This window comes from Rattus norvegicus, chromosome 14 (genome assembly GCF_021556685.1).
Source record: "Rattus norvegicus strain SHRSP/BbbUtx chromosome 14, alternate assembly SHRSP_T2T, whole genome shotgun sequence".
NCBI classification, from domain to species: Eukaryota; Metazoa; Chordata; class Mammalia; order Rodentia; family Muridae; genus Rattus; species Rattus norvegicus.
The window spans coordinates 6,795,819-6,822,796 of NC_141547.1; the positions used below are offsets into that span (position 1 = coordinate 6,795,819).

General features: G+C 42.8%; 1 protein-coding gene and 1 long non-coding RNA gene across 12 annotated transcripts in view; one reads left to right on the top strand and one right to left on the bottom strand.

Annotated features, from left to right (window-relative positions):
• The window catches only part of Arhgap24 (Rho GTPase activating protein 24), a 629,479-nt gene that overhangs the window by 35,576 nt on the left and 566,925 nt on the right, over window positions 1-26,978 (bottom strand). For 7 of the 11 annotated variants that reach the window (NM_001393820.1, XM_087582828.1, XM_087582834.1 and 4 more), the window contains 2 exon segments: window positions 1,309-1,516; window positions 17,613-17,735. In NM_001393820.1, coding sequence (NP_001380749.1) covers window positions 1,309-1,516; window positions 17,613-17,735 — 331 coding nt within the window. 11 annotated transcript variants of the gene reach the window in all.
• Window positions 13,137-20,026, top strand: LOC148001203 (uncharacterized). The gene is made up of 2 exons (XR_015637259.1): window positions 13,137-13,589; window positions 17,532-20,026. It is a non-coding gene; the product is annotated as an uncharacterized LOC148001203 (long non-coding RNA).

Below are 26,978 nucleotides of genomic sequence, written 5' to 3' on the forward strand. Positions count from 1 at the left end.
TGAGAATGACCATCACTTACAGCTCTGCTGGAAGGACAAGGAAGGGTGATGGAGGATATGGTGAGCATGTCTGAATTCTGGGGGTGAATACTCTCTCAATGACGCTTCCTTCACCACAGGATGTCAGCTTCTCTTTTCCTGTCTGTCCTGGAGAGCTGTGTCCACTCACACTAGTGTGAGGTTTTGGAGTGATTATAGAAGGTACTTGTGATAGTTTGTATATGCTAGGCCTAGGAAGTGGCACTATTAGGAGGTGTGATCTTGTTGGAATAGGAGTGTCACTGTGGGTGTGGGCTTTAAGACCCTCATCCTAGCTGTCTGGAAGCCAGTTTTCTGCTAGCAGCCTTCAGATGAAAATGCAGAACTCTTAGCTCCTCCTGCGCCATGCCTGCCTGGATGCCGCCATGTTCCTGCCTTGATGATGATAATGGACTGAACCTCTGAACCTGTAAGCTAGCCCCAGTTAAATATTGCCCTTATAAGAGTTGCCTTAGTCATGGCGTCTGTTCACAGCAGTAAAACCCAACTAAGATAGTACTATGAAGGAAATTCTGTCTTCAAATATGTTGGGATAAAGGGGCATGTTTGCACTTTCAGAATGTAAAAGTTTCTGCCACATAATGATAGTAAAATAAAAGTTTTTTTCTATTAAAATTTAAAGTGAAAGAAGGAGATCATTTACAAAGTATCAACAATGAGGGGCTCTCAGGGATCCTCAACAAAGTATCAACAATGAAGGGCTCTCAGGGATCCTCAACAAAGTATCAACAATGAAGGGCTCTCAGGGATACTTGCTAGTTTCATGTCTGGAAGTTTTACTATTTTTCAAATTTCACAATATTGTACACCTTGTGACTTGATGAATAAGTTCCTGGCTAAGGCAGAAATAGGTGCATTCTTAAATATGATACTATTGTTAAGATAATTTAAACCACGATGCCAACATCTGTATCGTCATTTATCACTTTTTGAAGACAAAAAAAAAAAAAAACCTTTCTAAAAGACATACAAGTGATTTATTTTCCCCAAACAAAAGGTTAATAGAATTTGAATTCTAGTACAGAGGTCAAGATTAGGTAATAGCTTTAAGAGGAGGCAAAGTCAATGGCTGGGACCAACATGGAAATTGCTACAAAATTTCCTCTGTTACTTAGTAAAATTAATTCAAAATCATGTTGCCAAATCTAACAATCTACTCTCTGTTTATCTAACTTGTCAGTCATCAGGCACTCAGCCCACAGCATCCCTTCGCCCGGGCTGAGTGTCTCATGAAGGATGGTCAGTCAAGCCGTGGCCTGTCTGACATACCTGTCGAAGGAGGGCTTCTCTCCACAGTCGAATGCATCCTGGAGCTCCTTGACAAGGTTTGCCTGGCCGGGCAGTCGGAAGAGGCCCTCTTCCTTCAGCCCCCGCTGTCGGATGAAGTCCACGCACTGCTCCACCAGCATGGGCGCCAGCCGGTTCCCGTATCTCTTCTCATATCGGACCGTGTCCTCCAGTTTCTGTCCAAAAATACCTGGAAAAAGGAGAGACCACAGAGAAATGTTTTTCTACTTATTAATTGCTGTTTTCCTTTCAGACACATTGTGAAGGACTCAGGCTGGAATGGTGGCAAGTATCTGATATTTGCTGCTTCCCAGCGATGTACAACCAAACTCACCACACACGCACATCCAATGGATCCTCGGGGTTTCCTTCTGCCACCCTTCTGGGATAGTCTAAGCTCCAATAATAAAGGGAACTGGAAACTCCCGAGTCTCACAAAGGAGGAAGAAAAACAAATGTTACATGTGGAAATCGTGTAAGGCCCAAGAAGCCTTACTCAGCAGCCATTAACTCAAAGATCTGATAATAACAACAGATGGCTGTTATATAATTTATTTGCGGATTCATAGTGCAGAATCATCACATTCCAAGCGATAAAACATCTTGCTTGTTGAGGAGTGTGTTCTTAGCCCCGTTAGGAATGGCACCGACAGACAAAGCAATTCTGTACGTGGCCTCAAACCTAGCGCAAATGGAGTTCACACGCACTCATTTTAGAAAGACCGGAAGTGGTGTTTAGAGGGGCAGTGGGGAAGGCAGCAGGTCACAGGGGGATGGGGCTTCCTTTGTAGAACTTAGGACAAGCAGTTCCTGGGTAATGGTGTGGCAGACACTTTTAATAATTCAGCAACCATTCACGTGCCCGCTTTCTCTCGACATTTCGATTTCAGAGGCCAGGAGATAAAATGCTTCTCCCACTTCCCTGCGGCAGAATGCTCACATCCTGTCCTGCAGCCTGGGAAGAGTGGCTAAGCTCTTCTGGATATGTTTGGGTTCTTGGAAAGAATTCTGGCTGGACATCTCAGTTAACCCCTTCCTTCCATTGGCTTATCCAAGGAGCTGGGCGAGGAGAAGGAACTGCCACAGCTATCAAAAGAAGGTAACTGACACTGGGTGGTCGCAAAGACTGGTATTGACCACAAGAAGCAATGAGTTATACATAACTACCATGGGATCGAGAATTGCCAATAATAGCTCCAGACAGTGGAGAGACAGGATCTGGTTTCCTCCTTAGACATTAAAGTCATCAATGGAGTTTTAAGAATTAATATTAAATTGATAAACATGCAAACGATTATGCATATGTAAGGGGCACTGTACATTTTAATACATGCGTAACATAAACACTGAATAATGTTTAAATGAAGTGTATAATTCTCTTAAACACTTGTCATGCTTTTATGATGAAGATGGTAAATCCTTTCTTCTTCTTTTTTTAAATTTTTTTTTCTCTTTTCTTTCCTTGGAACTCACCCTGTAGACCAGTCTGTGCTTCAACTCAGAGATCACCTGCCTCTCCCTCCCAAGTGCTGGGATTAAAGACTTGTTCTACCAGGTTTGTAAACAGCTAATACTGTTTTTTTTCCCCCTTGGTGATTGGCACCTATGCTCGCTGGCATAGCAGACATCTTGCTGCTATCCGGCCATAACCCAGTGCGGTTCCTCAGGTTCTCCGTCCCTCCCTCCTCTCTGGTACCCACCACTCTACTCTTAAGAGATCAACATTTCTGTGTTTTTCACCTGAATGGTAGCCCATGATATTGGATTGTCTGTGTTGTTCTATTTCACTTAATATAATTATCTCCAGTTCCATCTATCCTTTTGCAAAGGGCAGGATTTCATGTTTTATGGCTGAAGAGTATTCCTTTCTATAGGGACCATACTTTTCTTATTAACTAGTTGATGGATGTTGGAGGTTTCACCATGGTATGAGGTACTACAATAAACTCGGACATGCTAACATGCTACTTTCTTTTGGATGTATATTGTATGTCTATATGTATATATTTGGACACACACACATACACACACACACACTCACACACATATATGTATGTATATAGTACTGGCTGGTTTTGTACATCAACTTGACATAAGTTGCAATTATCACAGAGAAAGGAGCCTCCCTTGAGGAAATGCCTCCATGAGACCCAGCTGTAAGGCATTTTCTCAATTAGTGATGGGGGTGGGGTGGACGGTGGGGGGCGGCCATTTTGGGTGGAGCCATCCCTGGGCTGTTGGTCCTGGGTTCTATAAGAAAGCAAGCTGAGCAAGGCAGGGTAAGCAAGCCAGTAAGTAACATGGTGATGAACGGCAATGTGGAAGTGTAAGTTGAATAAACCCTTTCCTCCCCAACATGCTCCTTGGTCATGATGTTTGTACAGGAATAGAAACCCTGATTAAGACATATATGATTGATAGAGCATAGATTGTTTTTTTTTAACTCCTTGAGAAAACCCCAGATTGCCATAATGCCTGCAGTAAATGATAGCCACACTGACCTGTGCAAGGGTTACACTTCCCCTCCATTTTGGCCAGCGCTCACTTGTCCTCTTCAGGACTTTTGATACAACCGTTCTTACTGGAGTGAAGGGGTAACATTCTCCCGATGACTAATGATATCAAGCCTTTTTACAAATACCTATTGGTGATTCAGTCCTCTTTTTAGAACTAGCTGTGTTGGGCTATAACCCATTCAAAATGTCCGGTGATTTGCTTTGCAATTCAGTTTTCTGAGTGTCACTTTCTCAAATGCATTGCTTAGAATTTCCTTAGAAAGCATAGCGAGAGGCTTGTGCTTATTACACACCATACACTAAGTCCCTGACAAGCATTCTCTACTTTCTGTAAAATATGTGGAGCAGCTGGCTACTGTATCTATATGTCGGAGGTGGGTGGTCTCAGAGAGATTCAGTACCTTGTTCAGGTCAGAGCTCCCATGACAGAAGGAAAGTGTGCCTCCGTCCAGACCATTCTCTGTAAACCTTCACTTATGCCCAGGTACCAGAAACCTCCCTTTTCTCACTTGTCATGATAATTTAAAGTATCAGGAAGTCCTCCCAGTGAGCCCAGCAGCACGCTCTAAAGAGGGCTAATATGCAGGTCCTGTATGCCGGGAATTTTACCAGGTATTTATCTACATTCTTATTTAATCTCACAGGACCCGGGAGGCAGGCACCACCTCCACTGCCGTGTTTCCGGATGACTTACCAAGAACTTGTCAAAAGGTAACAAAGCTTAGTGAACAGGGAGGCCAATTTGTTCACAGCTGAGGAATCTCAGAGTCACGTGGGCCCTGTTGCTTACATAATACTTCTTCTCGTGGACGACTGCCTCAGAGAGAGTGGGAAAGAAACCCTCCATTTCCCCTCTATGGCTTCTCAGCCTTTCTCATCACACCGAGGAGGGAGGCGTTCAGAACACCAAGAATACATCAATCAGAGGAAAAGACAGAACAACAAGAAAAAAAAAATAGAGAAAGACCTCTGACATTTCAGAGAGGCTGTTACTGCCCAGAGATTTCATTTCTGTCACAAGAAACTTACACACTTGGCAATAAGCCATATAAGAGAGAGAAAACATGTAGGCACTGTCCACGAGATACGTAATCCCTGTGGGGGAAATGCTAGCTTTCTGGGGTGGAACTTGTCTTCAAAGGGAGAGTGAAGATGCCAATAGGTACTGACTACATCAGGAGCTCTGGAAGAGAATGGACCTACCGTCTCTGGCTTCCTATGGTACCACACCATAAATAGGAGTCTCCTGTGTAAGATTAAACTTCGAGAGAGAAATCACTGATGGAAGTAGTACTAGTAGTACTAGTAGTAGTAGTAGTAGTAGTAGTAGTAGTGGTAGTAGTAGTAGTGGTAGTAGTAGTAGTAGTAGTAGTAGTAGTAATAGTAACAATGATATCACTGGCTGATTTAAAATTGTTCTGGGAGCAATGTAATTTCGAATAGCCCACTCTTCCCCTGATTCCTTCTGTGGTGTAACTAGCTTCATTGTCACCTCTGTCCACATTTAAGAGATTGCCATTTGACATCTGCCCTGCCACCGTATGAAGCTTTCATTGTCCTACACTTAGAAACACTTTCTAAGTCACGAGATCTCTGTCATCTTCATTTGGTTTTTCCCACTGATTTCATGACTTGTTCTGTCCTTTTTGAAACTTGCAGCCCCACTCTGCCTCCTGGCCCTTTCTGGTCTCAGGATTCTGGCCTCTTGGATGCCCCTATGCCTCCTGCGACCCTTTCCCATAATGCACTTGTCAGAATTCTGCTCTCAGCTGTGCTCACTTCATTGTCTACATCTCCTCTGTTGGCCCTGGTGTGGTTCTACATGTGCCAGTCCTTCCTGGGTTTCTATCTCAGGTTGGGCTATTCAACATGCTCTGTCACACTGTAAGTGCCTATCTGACCCTTCAACACCAATATTCTAAATCTTTCCACACCCCTCTCCTTCTTCTAAGATAGAGTCTTGCTATGAAACCCAGGCTGACCTCAAAACTGTGGCCCTCTCACCTCACTCTATTTCTCTCCCTACAACCAATCCACTCCTGACTAAAAGGGTTGCAAGTATGAACCCCTGTAAACTGTGTCTGGATGGTTCAAAATATGGAAATCCATTAATGTAATCCACTATATAAACAAACTCAAAGAATAAAACCACATGATCATTTCATTAGATGCTGAGAAAGCATTTGACAAAATTCAACATCCCTTCATGATAAAAGCCTTGGAAAGATCAGGAATTCAAGGCCCATACCTAAACACAGTAAAAGCAATATACAGCAAACCAGTAGCCAAGATCAAACTAAATGGAGAGAAACTTGAAGGAATCCCATTAAAATCAGGAACTAGACAAGGCTGCCCACTCTCTCCCTACCTATTCCATATAGTACTCGAATTCCTAGTCAGAGCAATTAGACAGCAAAAGGATATCAAAGGATACAAAATACAAAAGGAAGAAGTCAAAATATTACTATTTGCAGATAATCCGATAGTATACTTAAGTGACTCCAAAAATTGCACCAGAGAACTACTTAATCTGATAAACAACTTCAGCAAAGTGTCAGGGTATAAAATCAACTCAAACAAATCAGTAGCCGTCCTCTACTCAAAGGATAAACAGGCTGAGAAAGAAACTAGGGAAACGACACCCTTCACAATAGTCACAAATAATATAAAATACCTCTGTGTGACTCTAACCAAGCAAGTGAAAGATCTGTATGACAAGAACTTCAAGTCTCTGAAGAAAGAAATCAAAGATCTCAGAAGATGGAAAGATCTCCCATGCTCATGAATTGGCAGGATTAATATAGTAAAAATGGCTATTTTGCCAAAAGCAATCTACAGATTCAATGCAATCCACATCAAAATTCTCATTCAATTCTTCATAGTGTTAGAATGAGCAATTTGCAAATTCATCTGGAAAAACAAAAAATCCAGGATAGTGAAAACTATCCTCAACAATAAAAGAACTTCTGGGGGAATCACCATCCCTGACCTCAAGCTGTATTACAGAGCAATAGTGATAAATACTGCATGGTATTGGTACAAAGAGAGGTGGGTAAATCAATGGAATAGAACCGAAGACCGGGAAATGAACCCACACATCTATAGTCACTTGATCTTTGACAAAGTCGCTAAAATCATCCAGTGGGGAAAAATTTAAAAGGAGCTAAACCAATTTTTCTTTCAATGTTCTTTGACTCCCCAACATCTTATCTTCTGTTCACAACTATCTTCCCATCTCACTGAAGTTTGATGTAGGAGTCCATGGGGTTTCTTCTCTTCACATATTTCATGCTCACATTGCTCCCCTCCAAGCTCCTGGCTGATACATTAGATTAGACATTGTTTCTCCTGGCTGCTACACTAGATGAGACATTGTTTCTTGCATGTGTTTTTGAAGACCGGAGTTGCCAACCCATGCAAAAACACTGTCAGAGTGATTGTTTCTTGATTGTTCTGAGGTGACAACAGAAAACATATGGTCACTGACGACAATCCAAGTAGCTCCAACAGTTGCCTACAGGAGTGGAAGGGGAGTTCTCACAGGATCATGGACAACTCAGATGTCCTGCATTGCTGAAGGCACACTCAGCATGGGTGACAACTCACAAAAGCTGCAGCTCTAAATGTCCCTGCCTAACGTGCAGGCATTTCCCCCTCAGATTATCTGCTTCCCCAAGACAGATCTCAGGAGTTTCATAACTTCCTGAGCTCTGAGATTTGACCTTAAACACTCCTGTTGCCTCTGAGTCTCCTGAGCCTCTTCTCCCAGTCAGGAGCAAATGTTTCTGCTCCCAGGCATGGCTGCATGATGAAGATGCTTGTCCTTTCTAAATCAGATCTTGGTGCTGTCCTGCTACTTGCTGTCCAGTGGTGTCCCCTGGCCCAGATTGGTCAACAAATTCTTCCACACAATGAAGTCTCCAGAACCTGACCTTTGCTTCTTCACAACAACTGTTTGCACAATACCCATGAAGCCACAACGTCCGATTCACTCTTGTTTCTAGTGCTTCCTCAAAATGTGAATTTAAATAATGCCAATTTCAGGTCGCTCCCTAAATAAGCATGAAGTGGGTATAGCATCCTTTCTGTTTTCTAAGATTTAAAAAATCTTCTGTATACAAATGCCTCTAGTCTTTAAAGTTCACAATATAGCTATGGGGAGATGTGAGCAAGTTTCGGATGGTGGCACACAGGCGAGAACTGAACTGTTGCCAGCTCGAGATACTTCAAGGTTCACAGAGATCAAGTGTCCCTCGCCTGAAATGTGTGAACCAGTGTGGTCCTGATTTCAGATATTTTTTAGATTGCAGGGTATTTGCAGATACAATGAGATATTTTAGCAATGGCTCCAAAGGTTAAACAGAGTTCACCAGTGGCTCAGTACATCTATACACATAAACTGAGGATCAGTTTACGTTGTTTTGTGCTTGAGAGAGTTCTATGGTATAGAAGTTTCTATGGCAGCATCATGTCACCACTGAAACATTTCAGATTTGGAATTTTCAAATTCGTGATGTTCGGCATGCACAGCATCAATCCTGTGGGACATCTGCTGCCTCAGATCCCTGGAGCGTAATGTCAACACGGATGAGACAAAAGTTCTCCACAGATTTCTGCAGGATGAACCATGCATGTGTAAGATTACAACATGTCATCTTCTCAATTAGACAAAACAAACGAGTAATTCCATAAAACAAAATGAGGTGTGCTGTTCATTTCTATGAAAATAAAACAGCCCTTGTTTTCCGACAAAGCAAGTCAAAATTCCTAGTTGTCGTTCCAGGTCTCTTTTATTGGTTATTGTAGAGTTCCGGTCCCATCTGGTTGCCAGACTACATGCTCATCAAAGAGTGAAAAAAATGTTTCTGGTTCCTCTGTTGACTACAGCTCTCCTAGCAGACAAATTCTGGTATCATCAGGACTGCGAAAACTTTCAATAAACATTCACCCTTCGTAAATGGATAAGTCAAAATAAAAGGGTTATTTTAGTACAGAATGAAGATGGCCAGCTTCTGTCTGTCACCAGCTTCCTAGTGCAAGAACCTCTCACACAGGCTCAAATCAAAGAGCTAAGACCCATCGCAATTAACAGCGAGTACCGATGTCGGCCAGAATGAGGGAGAAAAGAGGAGATAAAGACTTGGGAAAACAAGGGAAGTATCCTAAGTGAGGGAACTGACATAGTAGCCTCTCCTCAGATCAGAGCAGCAATTACAGAAGCATCATTTGCTTCTGGGAACCTAATCAGATGGCCTGCGTGTACTTCAAGGATGTTCTCCAATGGAATCTTTCTTCTGCAACCAGATAAATAAAAGATGCCAGGTAACCTGTCTCAGGCTGCACATCTAATACACACACACACACACACACACACACACACACACACACACACACACACACACATACACACACATATACACACAAATACATACACACATACACACACACACACACACACACACACACGTTATAAATACAGGCACGGATGCTTCCGAATGTCTTTTTTGCAGTCTATTATACTAATCTAACTCTGCTGGGGGTTTTTTTCTTCCCAAGAATGCTGCATACTTTCTTAAGACCACAGAGAAGAAAACTCAAATTCACATAGGTTAAGTCATTCTCTGCCTTTCCAAATGAGCTACAAAGTCAGTACTCATGGCTCCATACAACACTTACTACTGTACTTAACACAGATGGGTACTCATTTATTTCTTTGTCCCCAAGGAGTCTACAAAGCCATAACTCGGAGGACAACGTTCTGCCTTTCTTCTATCTCCAGCATGGCTTGGTGGAGACTCCAAAATGCCACTCACGGACAAGTAATGCAGCTTAAAATTATTCGTGTTTGGACAATTGTGTTTCGACAATAGTATTTGGACAAATCAATTTCCAAAAAAACATGATTATAACATAAACAACATTCATTTTCTGAGGATGATTTTGGCTGAATCTCCATAAATATGAAGTCATTGTATTTTAACTCAAATTGCTTACAGACTAGCAGGAAACTGCAGAAAGACTGTAATGATGTTCTATTTATAAATACCAGGCTACACACGGCCACTTGACCAGTTCACCACTCATTTTGATATTAACCGATCGGGCCTGTCACTGCAATTCACTTTGGGTAGAAATCAATCAGTGGGCATGTGAACTACATATGTGCTGCTCAGGGAGTCTATGAAACACAAGGCTGGACAGAAAGAATTGTGAGGTGAGAGCTATCCATGTCGTGAACAAAGAGCGACCTTTCGAGGGAGGAGAGAGCCCTGTAGAAGGCACGAAGTGAAAAGGCAAGAAATGGTGTGGAGTGTGTGCTTCGTGGGAGGAAATAGGTTAGCCTGGGAAATTGTGGGGGCTATCTCTAGGTAACTGGTGGAGCTGTTTTGGTAATTATGCAAAGTAGTTTTTATCTCTGTGGGAAGTGCAGTGTCATGAAACAGGTTCTGGGCTGTGTGACAGGGCCTGAGAGCATGCTGTAGACCTAGAGATCAGATGTGCTTTATAAAATGGACTGCCATGTTGGAGTTTATGAAAAATGTGACAGACAAGGACTGTCATTGTGGAGAGCAGCTACTTAGTGAAGGGGAATTGCAGGCTGAGGCAGGAGACCAAAGGTGGGGCTGGAGGCACCCCAGGACCAACCCCCGATGCTCTAAGTGGCTATATGTCATATGCCACAGTCTATAAAGAGCTGCTGGGGAACTGGGAGCTTAAAGTCAGGCGTTAAAATTCTACTTTAGTTTCTGATCATGAAGAAAAAAATAGTTCTCAATCTCAAGCTTACAGTCATGATGAAATTTTAAAGTTCAAAAACAAGGAGGTTAAAAGCACACCATAATCCTTCTTTCGCCATTGGACAAACCCGGAACACCGCAGTGCCCAGCTTCCTGCCTCACCTCTGCGTCTTAGTTCCTAGGTTTTCATAAAAACCCACGGAGGAAACATTTTCAGTGACCTTAATCAGTACTCAAATCAAGAAAGGGAGCTGGGAGGGCAGTGGAGGCCAGAACAGGTCTAAGGAAAAGCCCGACGGCTGGCACCTGGAAATGTCTCCCACTCTACCCTGCACCCTGGCACTGTTTCCAACGCTGCTGACATCCCGAGAGTCTCTCATTCCCATGGTCTACCCTTGGGGACAGCTGGAAAACAGCCGTCTCAGCACTTTGCCTTTGTTTCATCTGGATGCTTTCTTAGCTGCACACACTCAGCTCAGTCCTCTGCAGAAATGACAAGTGGGAAGGGGAGGGGCCCCGAAACAGGGGTCCACTGTAGAAAACACTCCATTGGGGACCGGAGTCAGAAAAGCTCAAAACCATGCTTTTCTTAAGGTGACAGTTTGGAGTCTGAGATTGAGAGGGAAGTTGTTCTTTCTAGCATCAAACTTCAAGGCTGAGCAGTGCCTACGCTTTGTGCAGCAATGCAGGGGTGGCAAATGCATGGATGTGGCCCAGCAGCTTGGCAACACTGCAGCCGCAAAGGCTAGGGTTCCTCCTTCTTGTGCTCTACTGCGGAACTGCAGTTACACAGCCCAGGGATCCGACATAAGAGGCTGCTTGCTTCCTGTGCCTCCTCCCTCCCTGCTTCCAACAGAAAGCAGAAAATAGCATTTTGTAAGTGGAGTATCAGTCCTTGAGTTAAATATTGAATGTCCCCCAGACCAGGAAGACTTTGTAAGGAAAAGGCAAGTAAGAATAGTCACCTGTGAGCTTGCATCTGTCCTGACAACCTGTGGGGACATTTTTCCTGGGCTGCCTTTCCTTTGGGGAACTTGAAGGCATACAGCAGGCTTTAGGCATCCCCACACACCTACCGTATGCTCTCCAGCACTGGAGGAAGGGAGGGAGCAATGGTGGAGAAAGCCCTGCTTTGTCAGAGATGCAGAAGTAGTTCCCCAAACATTTCCTTACTCTCAAAGGGCTGGGAAGCTCTAAGCAAAGGTATTTCTCCCTCACATCTTTGTCTTAGGGCCTTTCTCAATTTCTTCCTCTGATAATTTCTCTATCAATGATGTAATCTGGCAGTGGCCACAAGATGCTCATAGATTTAAAAAAAAAATACAAGAGCTGCCACTGTGTGCATCTCATTTAATTTCTTTGTAGGTAAAGTCAGAACGAGAGCGAACACCTTGTTGCTAACAGGTGATCACGGTCATAGCTCCTTAGGGCTTAAGTTCCCACTGTACTTGAATTTCACATCTTCTCATTTGTTGGTTGGCCGATAAGTAGGGGATTTAATAACTAAGGGGCGGCAGACGCAGAAGACCAGGAGAAGGTGACAGCCCTGGAAGCCGTTCCACACTCATTAGCTGCCGTACCTTTCTAACTACTCACCTTTGAACACTTCTACCTTAGCGGTATCACTTTAAGGCAAAAGGAACTTAAAAAAAATAATTACACATAACCCTTTCCTGAAAACATTTAATTCCCTAATGCCATACCCTTCACCTCCCCGAAAACAACTCAATTTAGAAATGCCTTGGTTGTTTTTGTTGATTGTAAGATGTTATATCCCCTCCTTCTGTTTGTTCTTTCCCAACACTATGGGAATTCAAGGGGATTCTTACTTCTAGCCAATGTTGGGAGGGGGGCAGGGGCTGCCACAGGGAACCTGATTGTCAAATTTTTTCAGGTAGGGTAGGGAGATGGCAGGAGGCTCCATTTGGAAAAACAAAAGGATGAGAAGCAGAACAGGGAGGGACCTGTTTCAGGGGTCAGAACAAGGATGATGGATCTGAGTGTGTGAAGGGCTCAAGAGTGAGTACTCTAGCCCCTCCTTTCAGATTCACTTAGTTCCCTGTCAGTCAAGGATCCTTATAGAACAACCATTCTTAAGCCCCACCTACCCTCACAGACAGCAACGCACAGATCAATATGAACCTTGGGAAAAAAAATCAGTCAAGACAAGCAATGTCTTACACAGCGCTAAGCCCCTCCGTTCGCAAACCCCCATTCCGTCCGAGTCTAACGGGTCTGAAGGCTTCCACAATGGCCTGACATTCAGACACTCATTAGAAGGACATTTAGGATACCATCTACCGACCTTTCCGGAAACTAAAGCACCGTTTGATTCTTCTGTATGTAGTTTTGGGGATGAAAGGAGTTGATGCTAAGGCACCTGAAGGGCGTCCCCCCGAATTTCGGTCTTCAGGCATCATGCAGGCCCCCCGAGTTTTTATAAGATCAGCTCAGGCTTCTTTAAAACCTGCCTCTGTGTGGAAGCCCACAGACGCTCTTCCTCATGTTTGTTTATGTGTCAAGTCTCAAGTGCTGATTCCTAGAACTCCGGGGTTTTGATCATCCAAGTCCCGAGTTAAGGTAACATCTCATTTAGTCCTCTTTGGTAAGAAACAAAACAAATTACTCTCCTTCTCCCTTTGCCTAATTCAGTGAGTTTTGAGGATTTTTTTTTGTTGTTGTTGTTATTGCTGCTGCTGCTGTTGTCTGGTTTTGTTTTGTTTTTAAGTTTCTGCAGACATTCCAAAATGTCACAGGAAAAGAACTGCAGCAAGCAAGCGGCGACTACCTTCTCGAGGCAGGAGTGGTTTCCTTTATTGAGAACTGTCTTCTCAGCTGGACAGAAAGTCCTCTAGAAAGGTCAGCAAGTGGCCCTGTGCGTGTGGGGAGGAGGAAGAAGGACTGAAAGGCCCCTCGGGAGTACTTCTGGACGGTCCTGGCTGGCTCCTTTAATCTGAGAGAAAGGCGAAGGAATCCTTGGCACCTTCTCCAGAACGCATTCCAGTGCACGGTAATTCCTTGCAAAGGACTCCCCTGCTCCTTTTATGGTACCCCCTCAGCCTCTGATGCTCTCTGCAGGCTTCTCCCTTTTCCCTTCGGTCTTCCAGCTCCCCGCGGAGCCGCCACGTAAGAAGAGTCCGGTGCCCATTCTCGGAGTCTCCTTGGCTGTTCCGGAGGCGGTTTTGCAGGGAGCTCTCCTCCCCCTCCTGCTCCGGTTCCCTTTTCTCAATGGAAGCTGGGCGGGAGCTGGCAGGGCTGCTGCTGCCTAGTCACAGCTGTGGCTGCGCAGCCTCCCGTGCCTGCTGGTCAGACGAAGCAGGTGCAGTAGCATGAGGACCGGAGGAAGGGTGCCTTCTTCCCTGTGAAGCCCCTTTAATTTCTTTTTTCTGACTTTGCACTGGTCCTACAACTCTTGTCTGACTCAGCACTTTCTCTGCCGTCTGGTTTAGCCCCTCCACACACTCTCTCTCTCTCTCTCTCTCTCTCTCTCTCTCTCTCTCTCTCTCTCTCTCTCTCTCTCTCTCCCTCTCCCTCCCTCTCTCTCTCTCTCTCTCCCTCTCTCTCTCTCTCTCTCTCTCTCTCTCCCTCTCTCTCTCTCCCTCTTTCTCCCTCTCGTCACACAAGATTCACATGCGTTCTATTTGGGGATGCTATAGTAAAATGCAGACTTTTATGTCACATATTACTACATATCTATATATTTTTAATGTGTCTGTAAAAATTAATTCTGGCAGCAGGGGAGTCTACAGGTGCGATTGCAAAACCAAATCAGTTGAAGCAAGTTTGAAAATGTATCCACTTCTCTGGTCTGAAAGCCAGCTCCTGGGAGCTCCCCCCAGCCCTTGTCCTCCAAACCTTCCAGTCCTGTTCACTGAATGATTTACTGATTTGGGTTAATCATTCACCCACCTGGCTGCCTCCTAAGCAGATCTGGAATGCTGGCATTTTAACCCTAGCTGACCCCCCTGGCCACCTTCCTCCCCAGCCCTTCAGCAAGAACTTCCCCAAACTCTGAGTTGTATGAGGTTGGTACCCTTCAGGATAGCATGACTGCTCAATGTGGTTTAGCCCCCTGTGTCATAGCCTGGCAGATAGCAGTGTGTGTGTGTGTGTGTGTGTGTGTGTGTGTGTGTGTGTGTGTGTGTTCACTCTAGGTGACTGAAAACCACTTAGCAGATTAGCATTGGCCACCTCTATGAACACTATCTCAAAGTCAACTGGAACAAAATTCAATTTACAGAACAAGCGAGGGGCTAAAGAGCTGGCTGGCTCTGTGGTTAGGAGTACATGCTGCTCCTGTAGGACAGGAGTTTGGTCCCCACTGCCCATGCTGGACAGTTTACACCATCTTGTACCTATAGCTTTATAGTCATCTGGTGCCCCTAGCCTCTGAAAAACTGAAACCTCTGGAAAACATATTTAAAAGAGCCACTCCACTCAATTAAAAATAAAATACAAAACAAACAAGCGTAAAACACTAAAACCAAACATTTCCAGGGTCGAACACCTTGACAAGCAGCTTTGGTTTGGTTTTATTAAATTCTATTGTGAGAATTTTGTACATGAAGACAGGGTATCATTCCCAGTCCATTCCTCACTCCATGTCCTGTGTCCCAGTCCCTCTCAGGTGAGTGATTCTTTAATTATTACTGACACATTCTCTCTCTCTCTCTCTCTCTCTCTCTCTCTCTCTCTCTCTCACACACACACACACACATACACACTCAAACACAAATGCATAGACACACATTTAGACCCTGGCACACATACACAGGCACACATGCACACAAACACAGGCACACACATATAGACACAGACACTAATATACATACATATACTCATATTTAGTTCCTGGCACACACACAGGTACACACACACACATAGGTATACATACACAGATACACATACACACACACACACAGACACACACTCACATAGACATACATTAGGTCCTGGCACACACACAGATACACATACACAAATGTATAGGCACACATAGACATAGACACACAGAGATACACACAAACACAAGACACACTCACATAGACACACATTTGGCACATACACAGGTACACATATAGGCACACATATGCAGGCATACACAGTCATACACACACACACACACACACACACACACACACACACACACACACACTTTTAGTTTACTTTCATGCAGACACAATTGGCTTCCCAACATGGGAACGTTAAGCAGACAGCCCAGTTCAGGAGATCTAGATTCTGTGGTGAAGTTTTCCAGCTGGGCAGTTAATCTGAGTAGTTGTAACATAACTGTTTTCATTTGATGAAGAGTCCTACGATTTCTCTCTTTCCTACTTAGTTGTTGATTGCTACGAGAGTGGGGCGCTAGAGTCTCAGGTGTTTGCCACTGTGAACCAAAGCACGTTATGGTAACGTCAGAAAGAGCACATGCTCTGTATGATTAGGAGACCTACCCATTTTGAGGCTGAAGTACATTTTGTAGCTTCCCCAGGAGGTGCCAGAACAGTGGTACAAACATTTAAGATGTATCTGAAGGTGGCAAGCCGCGGAAGGCAGGCCAGGTGCCTCCTAATCAAAGACCACAGAAGTCTGGGTGACAGAAAGGAAGGAGGAGGGCGAGAAATAGCTATTTGGAATTAATAAACTCAAGGGTCCACAGTAGATACAGGAGGGGAAGTGTGTTCTTTGGTCAGAGGGAATTATGTGATCCAGGTGTGACTAAGAGCTTTATCGAGACACATCTGGAACATCGTCTACGCACGGAGAGTATCCGAAGCAGCAGTGGTTTGACGCATGCGCAGCCATGACCGGTTAGTCTTAAAAAGGACACTACATACCTGTTAGCTCTCAGCCACTCACCAGCCCAACCCTCCGCCCTAGCTCCGGGCATCTGTTCTCTGTGATATCCTATCTATGCTTTCCTGTGAACAGAATCATACAAGTGGACCGTGGGGAGGGGTAGGGCCTGGTTTCCTCACTTAGGGTACTGTTGCCAAGACTCATTCAAGTTGCGGTGTGAACTAAGCCTTCCTTCCTTCCTTGTGGTGAGTAATGAATCATTCAATATCTGCGCAGTCCATCTTTCAGAACACAGGAGACACGTTCTAAGAAGTCGTGTGTCAGTCAGTGTTGTCTACTTAAAAATGGCCACGGTGAGAGGTGATGAAATGATATGACTGTGTGGACCCTGCTGTGTGATGTGTCTCTCAGTTCCTGAAGCATCTTGGTGCAAGTGTACAGCCACTCCACAGATACTTCAGATACACACACACACACACACACACACTCACACTCACACTCTCACACACACACTTACACATTCACAAACACACACACGCAAATACAGACACCCACACCCACATCAACACACTCACACTCACACACTCACACACTTACACACTCACAAACACACACATGCAAATACAGACACCCACATCCACACACACTCACACACAAACACACAATACATTCACACACACTCACACACTCACACACACTCACACACTCACACATACACACTCACACACACACTCACGCACACACACAAACGCACAATACACACTCACACACACTCTCACACACACACTCATACACACAAACACAGACACACACACATTCTATTTATTAAGTCATTTTTTATCAGTTTCATAAGAAGTAACTCTAGGGTTTTACTTACTCACATTTAATTGATTTTGAAATTAGCATGTAAAAATAAGGATCGTTTTGACATTTTTGTATATCACAATCACTTGTTAGTCAAAAAATGGAAAAAAAAGTTCAAAATAAAATAACCTAATATTATTCCGTTTTAGAATTCAACATAGTCGCAGAAGTTTGGTTATTAATGACGTGTGATCTGGATTAAGCCCCCTAGGAGTCATCTAGATAGGCATCTAACCAATAGTGTTGAATAATTTACTATTTATCTCAACGTTTACCCTTTGGGACATAGGAGCTCACAGGACCAGCAGACGGAAGAAAAGGATGAATTGCTTCCTCGACTTTCTGCTTTCCATAGCTAAAAGCTGCTCACCTCCTCCAAAAGGTCCCCATATGACTCGGCGGATGGACTTCACCCAGTCTTCCATGTCATTCTGGGTGCTCGCCATGAGGAGATAGCTCTCATGATTGGCTGTCATCCGATCTCGTTCCCCTCCTGCAAAAACATAAGGACATTCAGTGGACAGTCCAACCGGTGATCAAAGATTCCTCATCTTCCCCTCCAAGGAAGTCCCAGAATCAAGGGCGGGGCCTCGCGCGGTCAGCCCTGCGTCCCACCGAATGAACTGGAAATATTTACCTCAGCTTCTGGGGGACCTGGAGTGGGGATTGCTGCTTTAAAAGGAAAGGCTCTTGTGTTTCCAGGAGAAGGCTAGAGACCAAATACCATTCCCTAAATAATGCCTGGGGTTTTCTGTCCTAGCAACAACCCACAGGCCAGTGGTCACCGTAATCCCGTCCATTCACAGAGCTGCTGAATAGGGAGAAACAGTAGAGACAAAGCAAATGGAGGAGATGATGGCGGAGTGGTCCACAGAGCGCTCGGAATGTCGTCAGGAGCATTGAACCCTGCTTAGATCACACTCCATGGACAGCAGGTCCGTGGTCCAGGGTGCACTGGGCACACCATGGAATGGGGGAGGGGAGCGCTGCATGCCTGGCCTACTACAGAAGGCAAACCATATCCAAAGACCCTGACGCCGAAGTAGGAACTTCCAAAATCCCTGGGTGCAGAGGGGGGTTGTGCCTCTTTTATTTTCCCACCTGTTCCTGGAAGATCATTTCAGTCTCTAAGATCGGATTTGAGGAGTTAAATTCTAAAGCACACAATTTAATGCCCCGGGAACTCCTACAGTGTACTTTAATTTCTCTGGAATGCAATTTTCAGGTGCGTGGTGAAAGAGTGACCACAGCTGACCCTGAGAATCTGTTAGATATAAGGCTGCTTCTCTGAGCACTGGTGCCGATAGGGACATGCATCTGTCTTGAGACATCATTCCTAATGATCATGAAAGGATAATTTAAAAAGTGGGGTACCATTTCACCAAACTCTGGTGGTCAATGTTATACTAACAGCTCAGGGCCTCCGTAGCTATTGGCATTTAATTTCCAGCAGACATTGTAAACTTGTAGCCTTCGGATCAATAAGTCACATTCAAGGGTTTTCTTCGGTTAGCTCATCATTTGTGAGTAGACCGGAATACTTCTGGGAAAGGCTTGTAGGCTTCCCTTACAGAAGACACCACCTGCCTCTATCCTTGTACACCCAGACTAACTCACGCGTAGCTTTGAAAGCTACGTTCGGGCGTCTGAGTCCTGGATTCTATAGGACCTTCTTAGCTGAGAGTCCTGGCTGAGGCGTCCCGTGAATAGAGGGAAATTCGAGGTCAATCCACCGAGGGGCTCAGCTAGTCTTTCTCATACATCTGGATAAGCAAGTGCTAGATAAACGTCAAGTAGGCTTCCCCGTACCAAAATGCATCTTAAATAAACAAAGGGTGGCTTTTTGTGAGGATGAGGAGAAAGTATATGGCAATAAGCTAGAGTGCACAAGAGTAGCAACTCTGTATTTTCTGCATCTCATTTAACCGCCTTTTACCAGGGAGACAACACGGCTAATGAATGTATGAGCAATTATTCAAGAGTAACCAGGATATTATTTTAAGCATTATCTTCCATCGATATCACTATATATAGAGTGTTCATTTAAATTATATAATGGACATGCATGTGAATATACCATGCTTCAGCACGCACATGCATGCTTGTAGCACATTTGAATGCCAGAAATAACTCTACGGTAAACTAAAACAACACTTCAGTGGGCATGATACAGTACTAAGAATCTGTTTTGCATTCCGATCCATTTATGCCATCACACCGAGACAGACAATTAGCATTTTGAAATCAGAATATTTTAATTACTGCCTTTGCCTGAAGGATGCTTACTAAATCAGATAGCAATTTCCTGCTGTGTCACTCAGCCCAGAGACAGACAGCCCTGGAGAGGAGAGCAAGCTACAGACATTGCAGAGCCTGTCTGCCCAGAAGCAGAGGGAGAGGGGGCTGATAAGCACAACTGGCCAGTATTCCAGACTCCTTATTTGATTCTTTATCTCTGCCAAGGGTGCTGTGTGTCTGACCTTGAATCTCATTGAGGCTGCCAATCATAGCTGTGAAATCCCAAGTGTGAGCTCCAGTCATTGATACAGATCTGGGCTCCTCCATGTGTCAGCAAAGGGGAAAATGGTTTAGAACAGCCTTCCACAGGAGTCTTGGTGGAAACACGCATTTCTTTGCTAAAAACGAGATGATGTAATGATAGCGTCATGCATGTGCGATCCAGAGTTTATATTTTCTTAGGTTTTAGATAGTTGCTGGTGCCCAAAGACACTGCATGAAAATACCAGAAATTAATAAACCACAGAATTTAATGGTGTATCATGATACATTTTCTCCTTATTGCTGCTAATCTCATACCACATCAAATTTATGGGTTGAATCTTAGTTTAAGTATGTATGTTTTGGAAGCATATGCAGGGGTTCCAGGCAGCCGATGGACCTAAGGTGATATCCATTGGGAATAGGGTAGGGCAGACTCTTGAAAGATAACGGAGATCCCCTCCTAACACAGGTGGTGTGGAGCACGTCTGCCTTCTGCTTCACTATGTCCATGGCCCTTCTGTTGCAAGCCACCTACCGTGCATTGCCATCAAAGGGCTCCAAATAGAACTTAGCAGGTATTTTATCCCATAAAAGAATAAATCCACAATTTAAACTTTGAATCCCATAGGCGACGTTTAATTTTTGTTGTTATCTCTTTGGTGGGCCCTAATGTGTTAACGTAAGCACTTTAGAAACCAGCATTTGAAGAGGAGACCTTCAGAAACAGCACTGAGCTCTAACTATCGTGGCAGAGTTTCACAGTCACCTTACATTTATGTAGAAGACGTGGAAGCACACGCCTGTGTGCACCTCATACTACACGTTCTCCACTCTCCGCTCTTCAGTTTTGCATGAACCTATGCAGAGTTCGTTTTTTTTTTTTTTTTTGAAAACCTCCTCTAAACGCTGGTGGACCTGCACACGTATTAAGGGCACGACTTGGGGATGGTAACTCCCTCTGGCAGTAATGAATGCTTGCCGCAAGGGCTGCACTTCAAGGTTTGATGATTTTACGGGCACTAAGTAGGTCACATCACTCCCTTGCATTTGCTTATGTGTAACAGAAAGGATTTGCACGTTTTCAAGTACACTGGACATTGAACTTGCAGATTTCATTCTTCTTGAAACAAAATTAAAGACCTTTTGCTGTTGTCTTTTGTATAATTTATAAGGTAGAGTAACAAAAGCCTACGCATATATAAACACACATATTCATATGCATATATAGACATATATACATATATGTATATGTGCACACACACACATACACACACACACACACACACACACACACACACACACACACACACACATACTTGCAGTCAGGAACTTGGACTTTCTCGAGGACAAAAGGAACTGACACCATAAGCCTTCTGGAACTTAAACATAAGACACATTTTACTGACTCATTGAATGGAAAGTTCCAGAATCGGTCATGCTTGTTTTCTATTTTAAATATGGCCTAAAGGCTTAAGGCCTGGATGCTAGCCTGTAGTACTAATGGGGGGGGGGTAGAGCTATTCTGAAGTAGAGCCCTGTGGGGAGATGTTCAACCATTGGACAGATGCCCGTGAGTAAGGTATTTTTGCTCCTAGCTGTCTCCTGTTGGTGTCTCATTGAGCATGTCCTATGTGCACCCCACCATGACATACTGCATTGCTAGAGGCTCAAAACTGGACTCTTTGAGGGTCCATGAGGGAAAATACCAACAACTTCCCTTCAATTTAAACTGTCTATTTCAGACATTTAACTAAAGTAACAGAAAACTAGCTAACCCACACACAACGATTGTTTTTTTTTTCTTTTTCATTATAACTTAGGGGAAAAAATTACAAGTTGCTAGTTCAGTTGTGAACTAAAAGATAAGACTGTTTCTCAGAAAAATGTGTGTGTGTGTGTGTGTTCTCTCTAGTAAGCAAATGCAAAGACTGGCAGTGAATTTATTTTTCATGTTTTTCAAGTAATTTGCTCAAAGTGGATGGTACCCACAAATGTTTGAGCTTACTTCCAATGAAGTCACAGTACAGACCTGAGGACATGTCAGTGAATTTTCAACACCATTAGTAACTTTAAGGATAAAATGTTTCTTTATTCCTAATTGTAAACAGAATCAAAGCTAGATTATTAAACTATTCATTTTATTGGCAATGGCAGAAAAGATATATCAATGCCTCCAGACTTACTTTCTCTCATCAAATGGAAAGATCTTTAGAAAACAAACAAAAAGAATCCCATGTTAGTTTCTACAAGGTCTTATTTTTAAGTCTTTGCTAACGATGGATTGTGAAGTTCAAAGCATTGTTGGAAGATAACAGTGGAAAATCACAGAGACAGAAACACAAGGTTTTCCTTTTATGGAGATTGATACTTGGAAAACAACCAGAGTTAGGTGGCAGGAAGTTAACAGACCCAGAGCTTCTGTGGACACTTTTAACACGTAACAACTGAATGTGGTAAGACAACGTACGTCAGGGAGGAATATATGCTGTCATATGAAAAGTAAGAGCTTTCTTATTATTTCTTTCCAAGTATTTTTCAAGTATTTCTTTCCCAAATATTAACTTAAAAGATACTATAAGGGCAGAAATTAATGAACTTTCTCAACTGGAAATTTGCCCAACTCTATGGCTAAGTCTTTGAGTAGTTTTTTCTTTTTAAATCTCTTAAGCTAGAAAATGAGAACCTATTAAAGGTTTTATAAACAAAAAGTTGTACAAATCTACAGTAATATTTTTGAATATTACCTAAACCAAAATGAGATCAATCGGAGGCCTAGTAGCAGAAAAGACATTACTGTTATAGTTAACAAGATGACAAGCACGCCATTAAAGTATTTTGCACTTTAGTTCAATTAATGATGGGTTTTGGTTTTCTAAGATTTTTCTTATAGGGCCACCTTACATATATTACACCCTCAAGAAGGCTATCATATATCTGTAAAAGGAGACCATTTTATAGTACATCGCAAGCCTATGTCTAAGCTATGAGGAACTGTAATGGATATTTGTTAATTCATCCCCACTGAGAGCAGCAGGACACCCTCACAAGGTCACAGTGAATTGAAAAAATGTGACTTCAAACATATCAATGCCTGTTGGGAAAATAGGTAGTTCTGTTGTTTTCGTATGCGAGTGTAGAATATTTTAATCTATTTTTTGAATTTAGTATTTGAATGCTTTCAAGTCGAATTATTTCAAATGCAAGAGAATAGTTTATCTCTAGAAAATATTCTCAGTATGATTACAAAGGAAGTTCTTTTCACAAGAAGGGAAATTTACCTTTCGAGCTCCTGCTGATTTCCGTTTTCATCCTTTTAAAGGTAGTTACAGGTGTTTATCCTGTTAGTTTTGATTCATTTAGATTACTGCTCTGAGGCTGTGTCTCTCTGTGTCTCTATGCAGTTCAAGCTGGTCTGGAATGTAAGATCCTCCTGCCTCAGCTCCCTGAATGCCAGGATTGTAGCCATGCACCACCATACATGGGACAACACATTTACTTTAAAATAGAGAATTTTGAAACTTCAAAGTTTCAAGTAGGCACACTTTAGATCTCCACTGATCTTCTGACTTCTCAGACTCTTCTGAGAAGCACATAAGGGCTGCACACATCAATGACAACTGATGACATCATTGACTATCAGCTACCTGATCCCCACACTGCACCAGGAAGTCAAGATTGTAGGTACTTCGGGGCTTTTTGGTTCTAATTTTGTCAGAGGCTTAGAGTCTAGTCACTCACTTCCAGAAGCAAACTGAAAGTTCCTGGTTGAAACCGCTGAGAAGTAAAAGGGCAACGTGCTTCATGAGCCATCATTCTGATGCATGAAGAAGTCAGAGAGCTCCTGACGCAGGAGGACTGCTGTCACTGGCCGAGATTTAAGATTTAAGGTTCACGGTTTGTCATCTTGTCTACATGTCATATCCGCTCTGTGGTTGTCCCTCAGTCAGAAAGCCCTGAGCTTTAAAGCTATGGATCATATAACATATCTAATTGCTTGTTTGCATTGTAAATGATTAACACTGTGGCCGGCTTCGTAAGAACGTGTCATTTCAGTTAACATTAGTGAGTCTGGCAATGTTGTAAGCCTCATGCATTACAGATAGCTTTTCTTATTTTATCAAAGTGATCATTAAGACATTTCTATTTTGCATTTGAATGCAAATTCATTATTCCACTATCCCTCATGCCCAGAGTTTGATAGATTGTATATTGAATTTGGGTTGAGATACTGTGTCTGAAGATCTAGATTAAAATGCTCAAACACATTAAAAACTATCGTATATTGTTTCCCTCTTATTGCTTGGGAGCATTGTAAGGCTGCAAGGCTAATAATAAATTCAGTAACTCATTTATAATTTGCAAATTATCTTCCTATCCCTTGATCAGGTTTTAGAAACAGTCCTGGGAGGTAAGGCAGAGCCTCCATCCATCTATGGAACGCAGTAACAGACCTGATGCTGTCCTCAGCAGGTCCTGAGGAGGATACTGAGGAAACAAAGAGGAGAGAGCTTGGGTCAGCATCTTTACTGAGTATATTGACTTGGCCGTCACTGATGTCTAGACAAGAGGACTTTTATGCACTCATTAAGGAAGACCATCACTAGAAAGGAGTAAGTTGACAACTTTAGCAAGAGGAATGGAAGAGGTAAAAGGCTCAAACACTGTTAAGTAGAGTTTGGGAGCTTCATGATTGTTGATCCCTAAGTTAGGAAAAGCAGAGACCACTGGAGACTTAAAGGTACTGGTGAGGATAAGCAATGAGGAGATCATGGACAATCAGGAAAGGGGATAACATTTGAAATGTAAGTAAAGAAAATATCCAATAAAGAAGAACTACCTCAGTGTATGGGGTCATCCCGAGCCAACAAACAGAATATCTCTTATAGGAATGTGTCCTCAACGGGTGGAGAAGAAAGAGAGAGACAGCCACTTTACAGTCTTCTAGAATTTCAGTATAGAACAAAGAAATGGAACTCATGTGTGTGTGTGTGTGTGTGTGTGTGTGTGTGTGTGTTTGCACACGCACACATATATAGGGGGATACAAGAGCTATAAAATGGGAAATGTTATAGAAGGTTTATATGCTTACAAGAATTATTCACAAGGCAAGAGAGATGGCTCAGTAGTTAAGAGCACACAGTGTTCCTCCTGAAGACCTGAGAGGTTCCCAACGTCCACCACACCAGGCAGATCAAAACTGCCTATAGTTCCTGCTCCCACCATCTTATATCCTGTTCAGGCCTCCATAAGGATCTACACACACACACACACACACACACACACACACACACACACACACGTGTATAAGCACACAAGCATGCACACACTATACATGCTACTCACACACATGCACAAACATACACACACAAGCACACACATACACACTTAAAATAAAATAAAAGAAATATTCACTGGAAAAATTGATAACTGAAAGGATATGGAAGTTAATATAATTCATTCTCCTAAAAGTTTTGATTTTAAAGTATACAATATTTATATAAATATACCAATGAAAGAAAAAGGGTTTAAACTCATGAATTATTTATAAAGACAAATTTTTAATTTTTCACTTAAATGCAATTTTTTAGTATTATTCATTGAGATATTTTCAAAAATTTAATTTAATTGGAATGTTTTTCTTCATTTCTTAATTTTAATTGCTCAGATGCTAATTATCCTGTTTTACACAGCAACAGTTTTATTACAGAGTGTGCTCTGAGTATACATAAAGTAACTGATATTATAAAACCTGACATTATCATAGAGGCATAAAATCTGATTACTCGGGGCTGGGGATTTAGCTCAGTGGTAGAGCGCTTGCCTAGGAAGCACAAGGCCCTGGGTTCGGTCCCCAGCTCCGAAAAAAAAGAACCAAAAAAAAAAATCTGATTACTCAACAGGTAAGAGCAGTGATTATCATCGTATAAAATTAAGGACGTCTACATGCACACAAGCACACACATATGCACACACACACAAGCATGCACACACTATACACACATACACACTTAAATTTTATTTTAAAATAAATTTAAAATTTTAAAAATTTAAAGTAAAATTAAAAATAAAAAACCCGCTAATTTCAGTTTTGAGTTCAGTCTTTTATGCAGATGAACCATCCATTATTCTTTGTCTCCCACCATTTTTGTTTGTCCTCTGGATTCCAGGAACTCCAGGGTGTGTTAACGGGAGGGAAAGATGTGAGGCACACCTTAGCGATATGGGTTTCCGTGAAGGCGCACTGCTTTGCAGAGCACACAGCCTCTGTCAAGAACGTCTGACTCTGCCGACAACAAGGACACTAGTGTTTCAGGACTACCACCCCCACTGTCAAGAAGATGTGGTCATGTTTCTTTATGTACTTGATATGAACAGAGTACAAACTGTAACTTCATAAAGTCAGCTGTTTTCCCAAGAGGAATGTTGGGGAATCTATGCTCCCTGCTGATTTCCACCTCAGGCCTGGAGCTGAGGGTCTCATTTAATTATTCCATTCCAATAGGGAAGAGGCCAGCACCCTCAGACAGAAAGGTCTGACAGTTACTTCTGGAGCCCAACTTGACTTTAAATGTTCCCATAAAGATGTTAGTTTGTGTCTGCTCCTTAATAACAATGTTCTTAAATGAGTTAATCCTGTGTATGGCTACAAATCTGAAATTCTTTACAACTCAAATAACTGTCTGAGGTAGCCTGGACTGACCAATGGAGTTTTATATTAAAAACTTACAACAAATGTCAAACTGTAGAGAACCATCACAAAGCTCAAAAAACTTAGTATTCACGAACTCCTTTCTACCTTGAAATAATTTTATTTGCCATCAAGAACTTAAAACACAGTGACTGGGGCTAGGGACATGGTTAGGCAGGAAAAAGTGTTTGCTGAAAAAGACCCGAATTCAGATTCAGATAGTTAGAGGCTTCATTAAATTAATAATAATGACAATAATAATAATAATAATAATAATAATAATAATAATCTGCCTTTAATCCCATCACTTTGATATAGGGCAAGCGGAACGGTGTCACCAGACAATAATTGGGAAGGTTGAGTGGATTCAGAAATCTTGGTAAATTCTCATATCTGAGAAGGGGGGGCATTTCATCTACTCCCGACTCAGTTCCTGTCCTGGAACACTTGACCACGACACCCCACATGAAGATCATGACCACTAGTCACCTTGCATAGAACACAGAGAATACGCTAATGAGATATTTAGATGAGACGTACCAATGG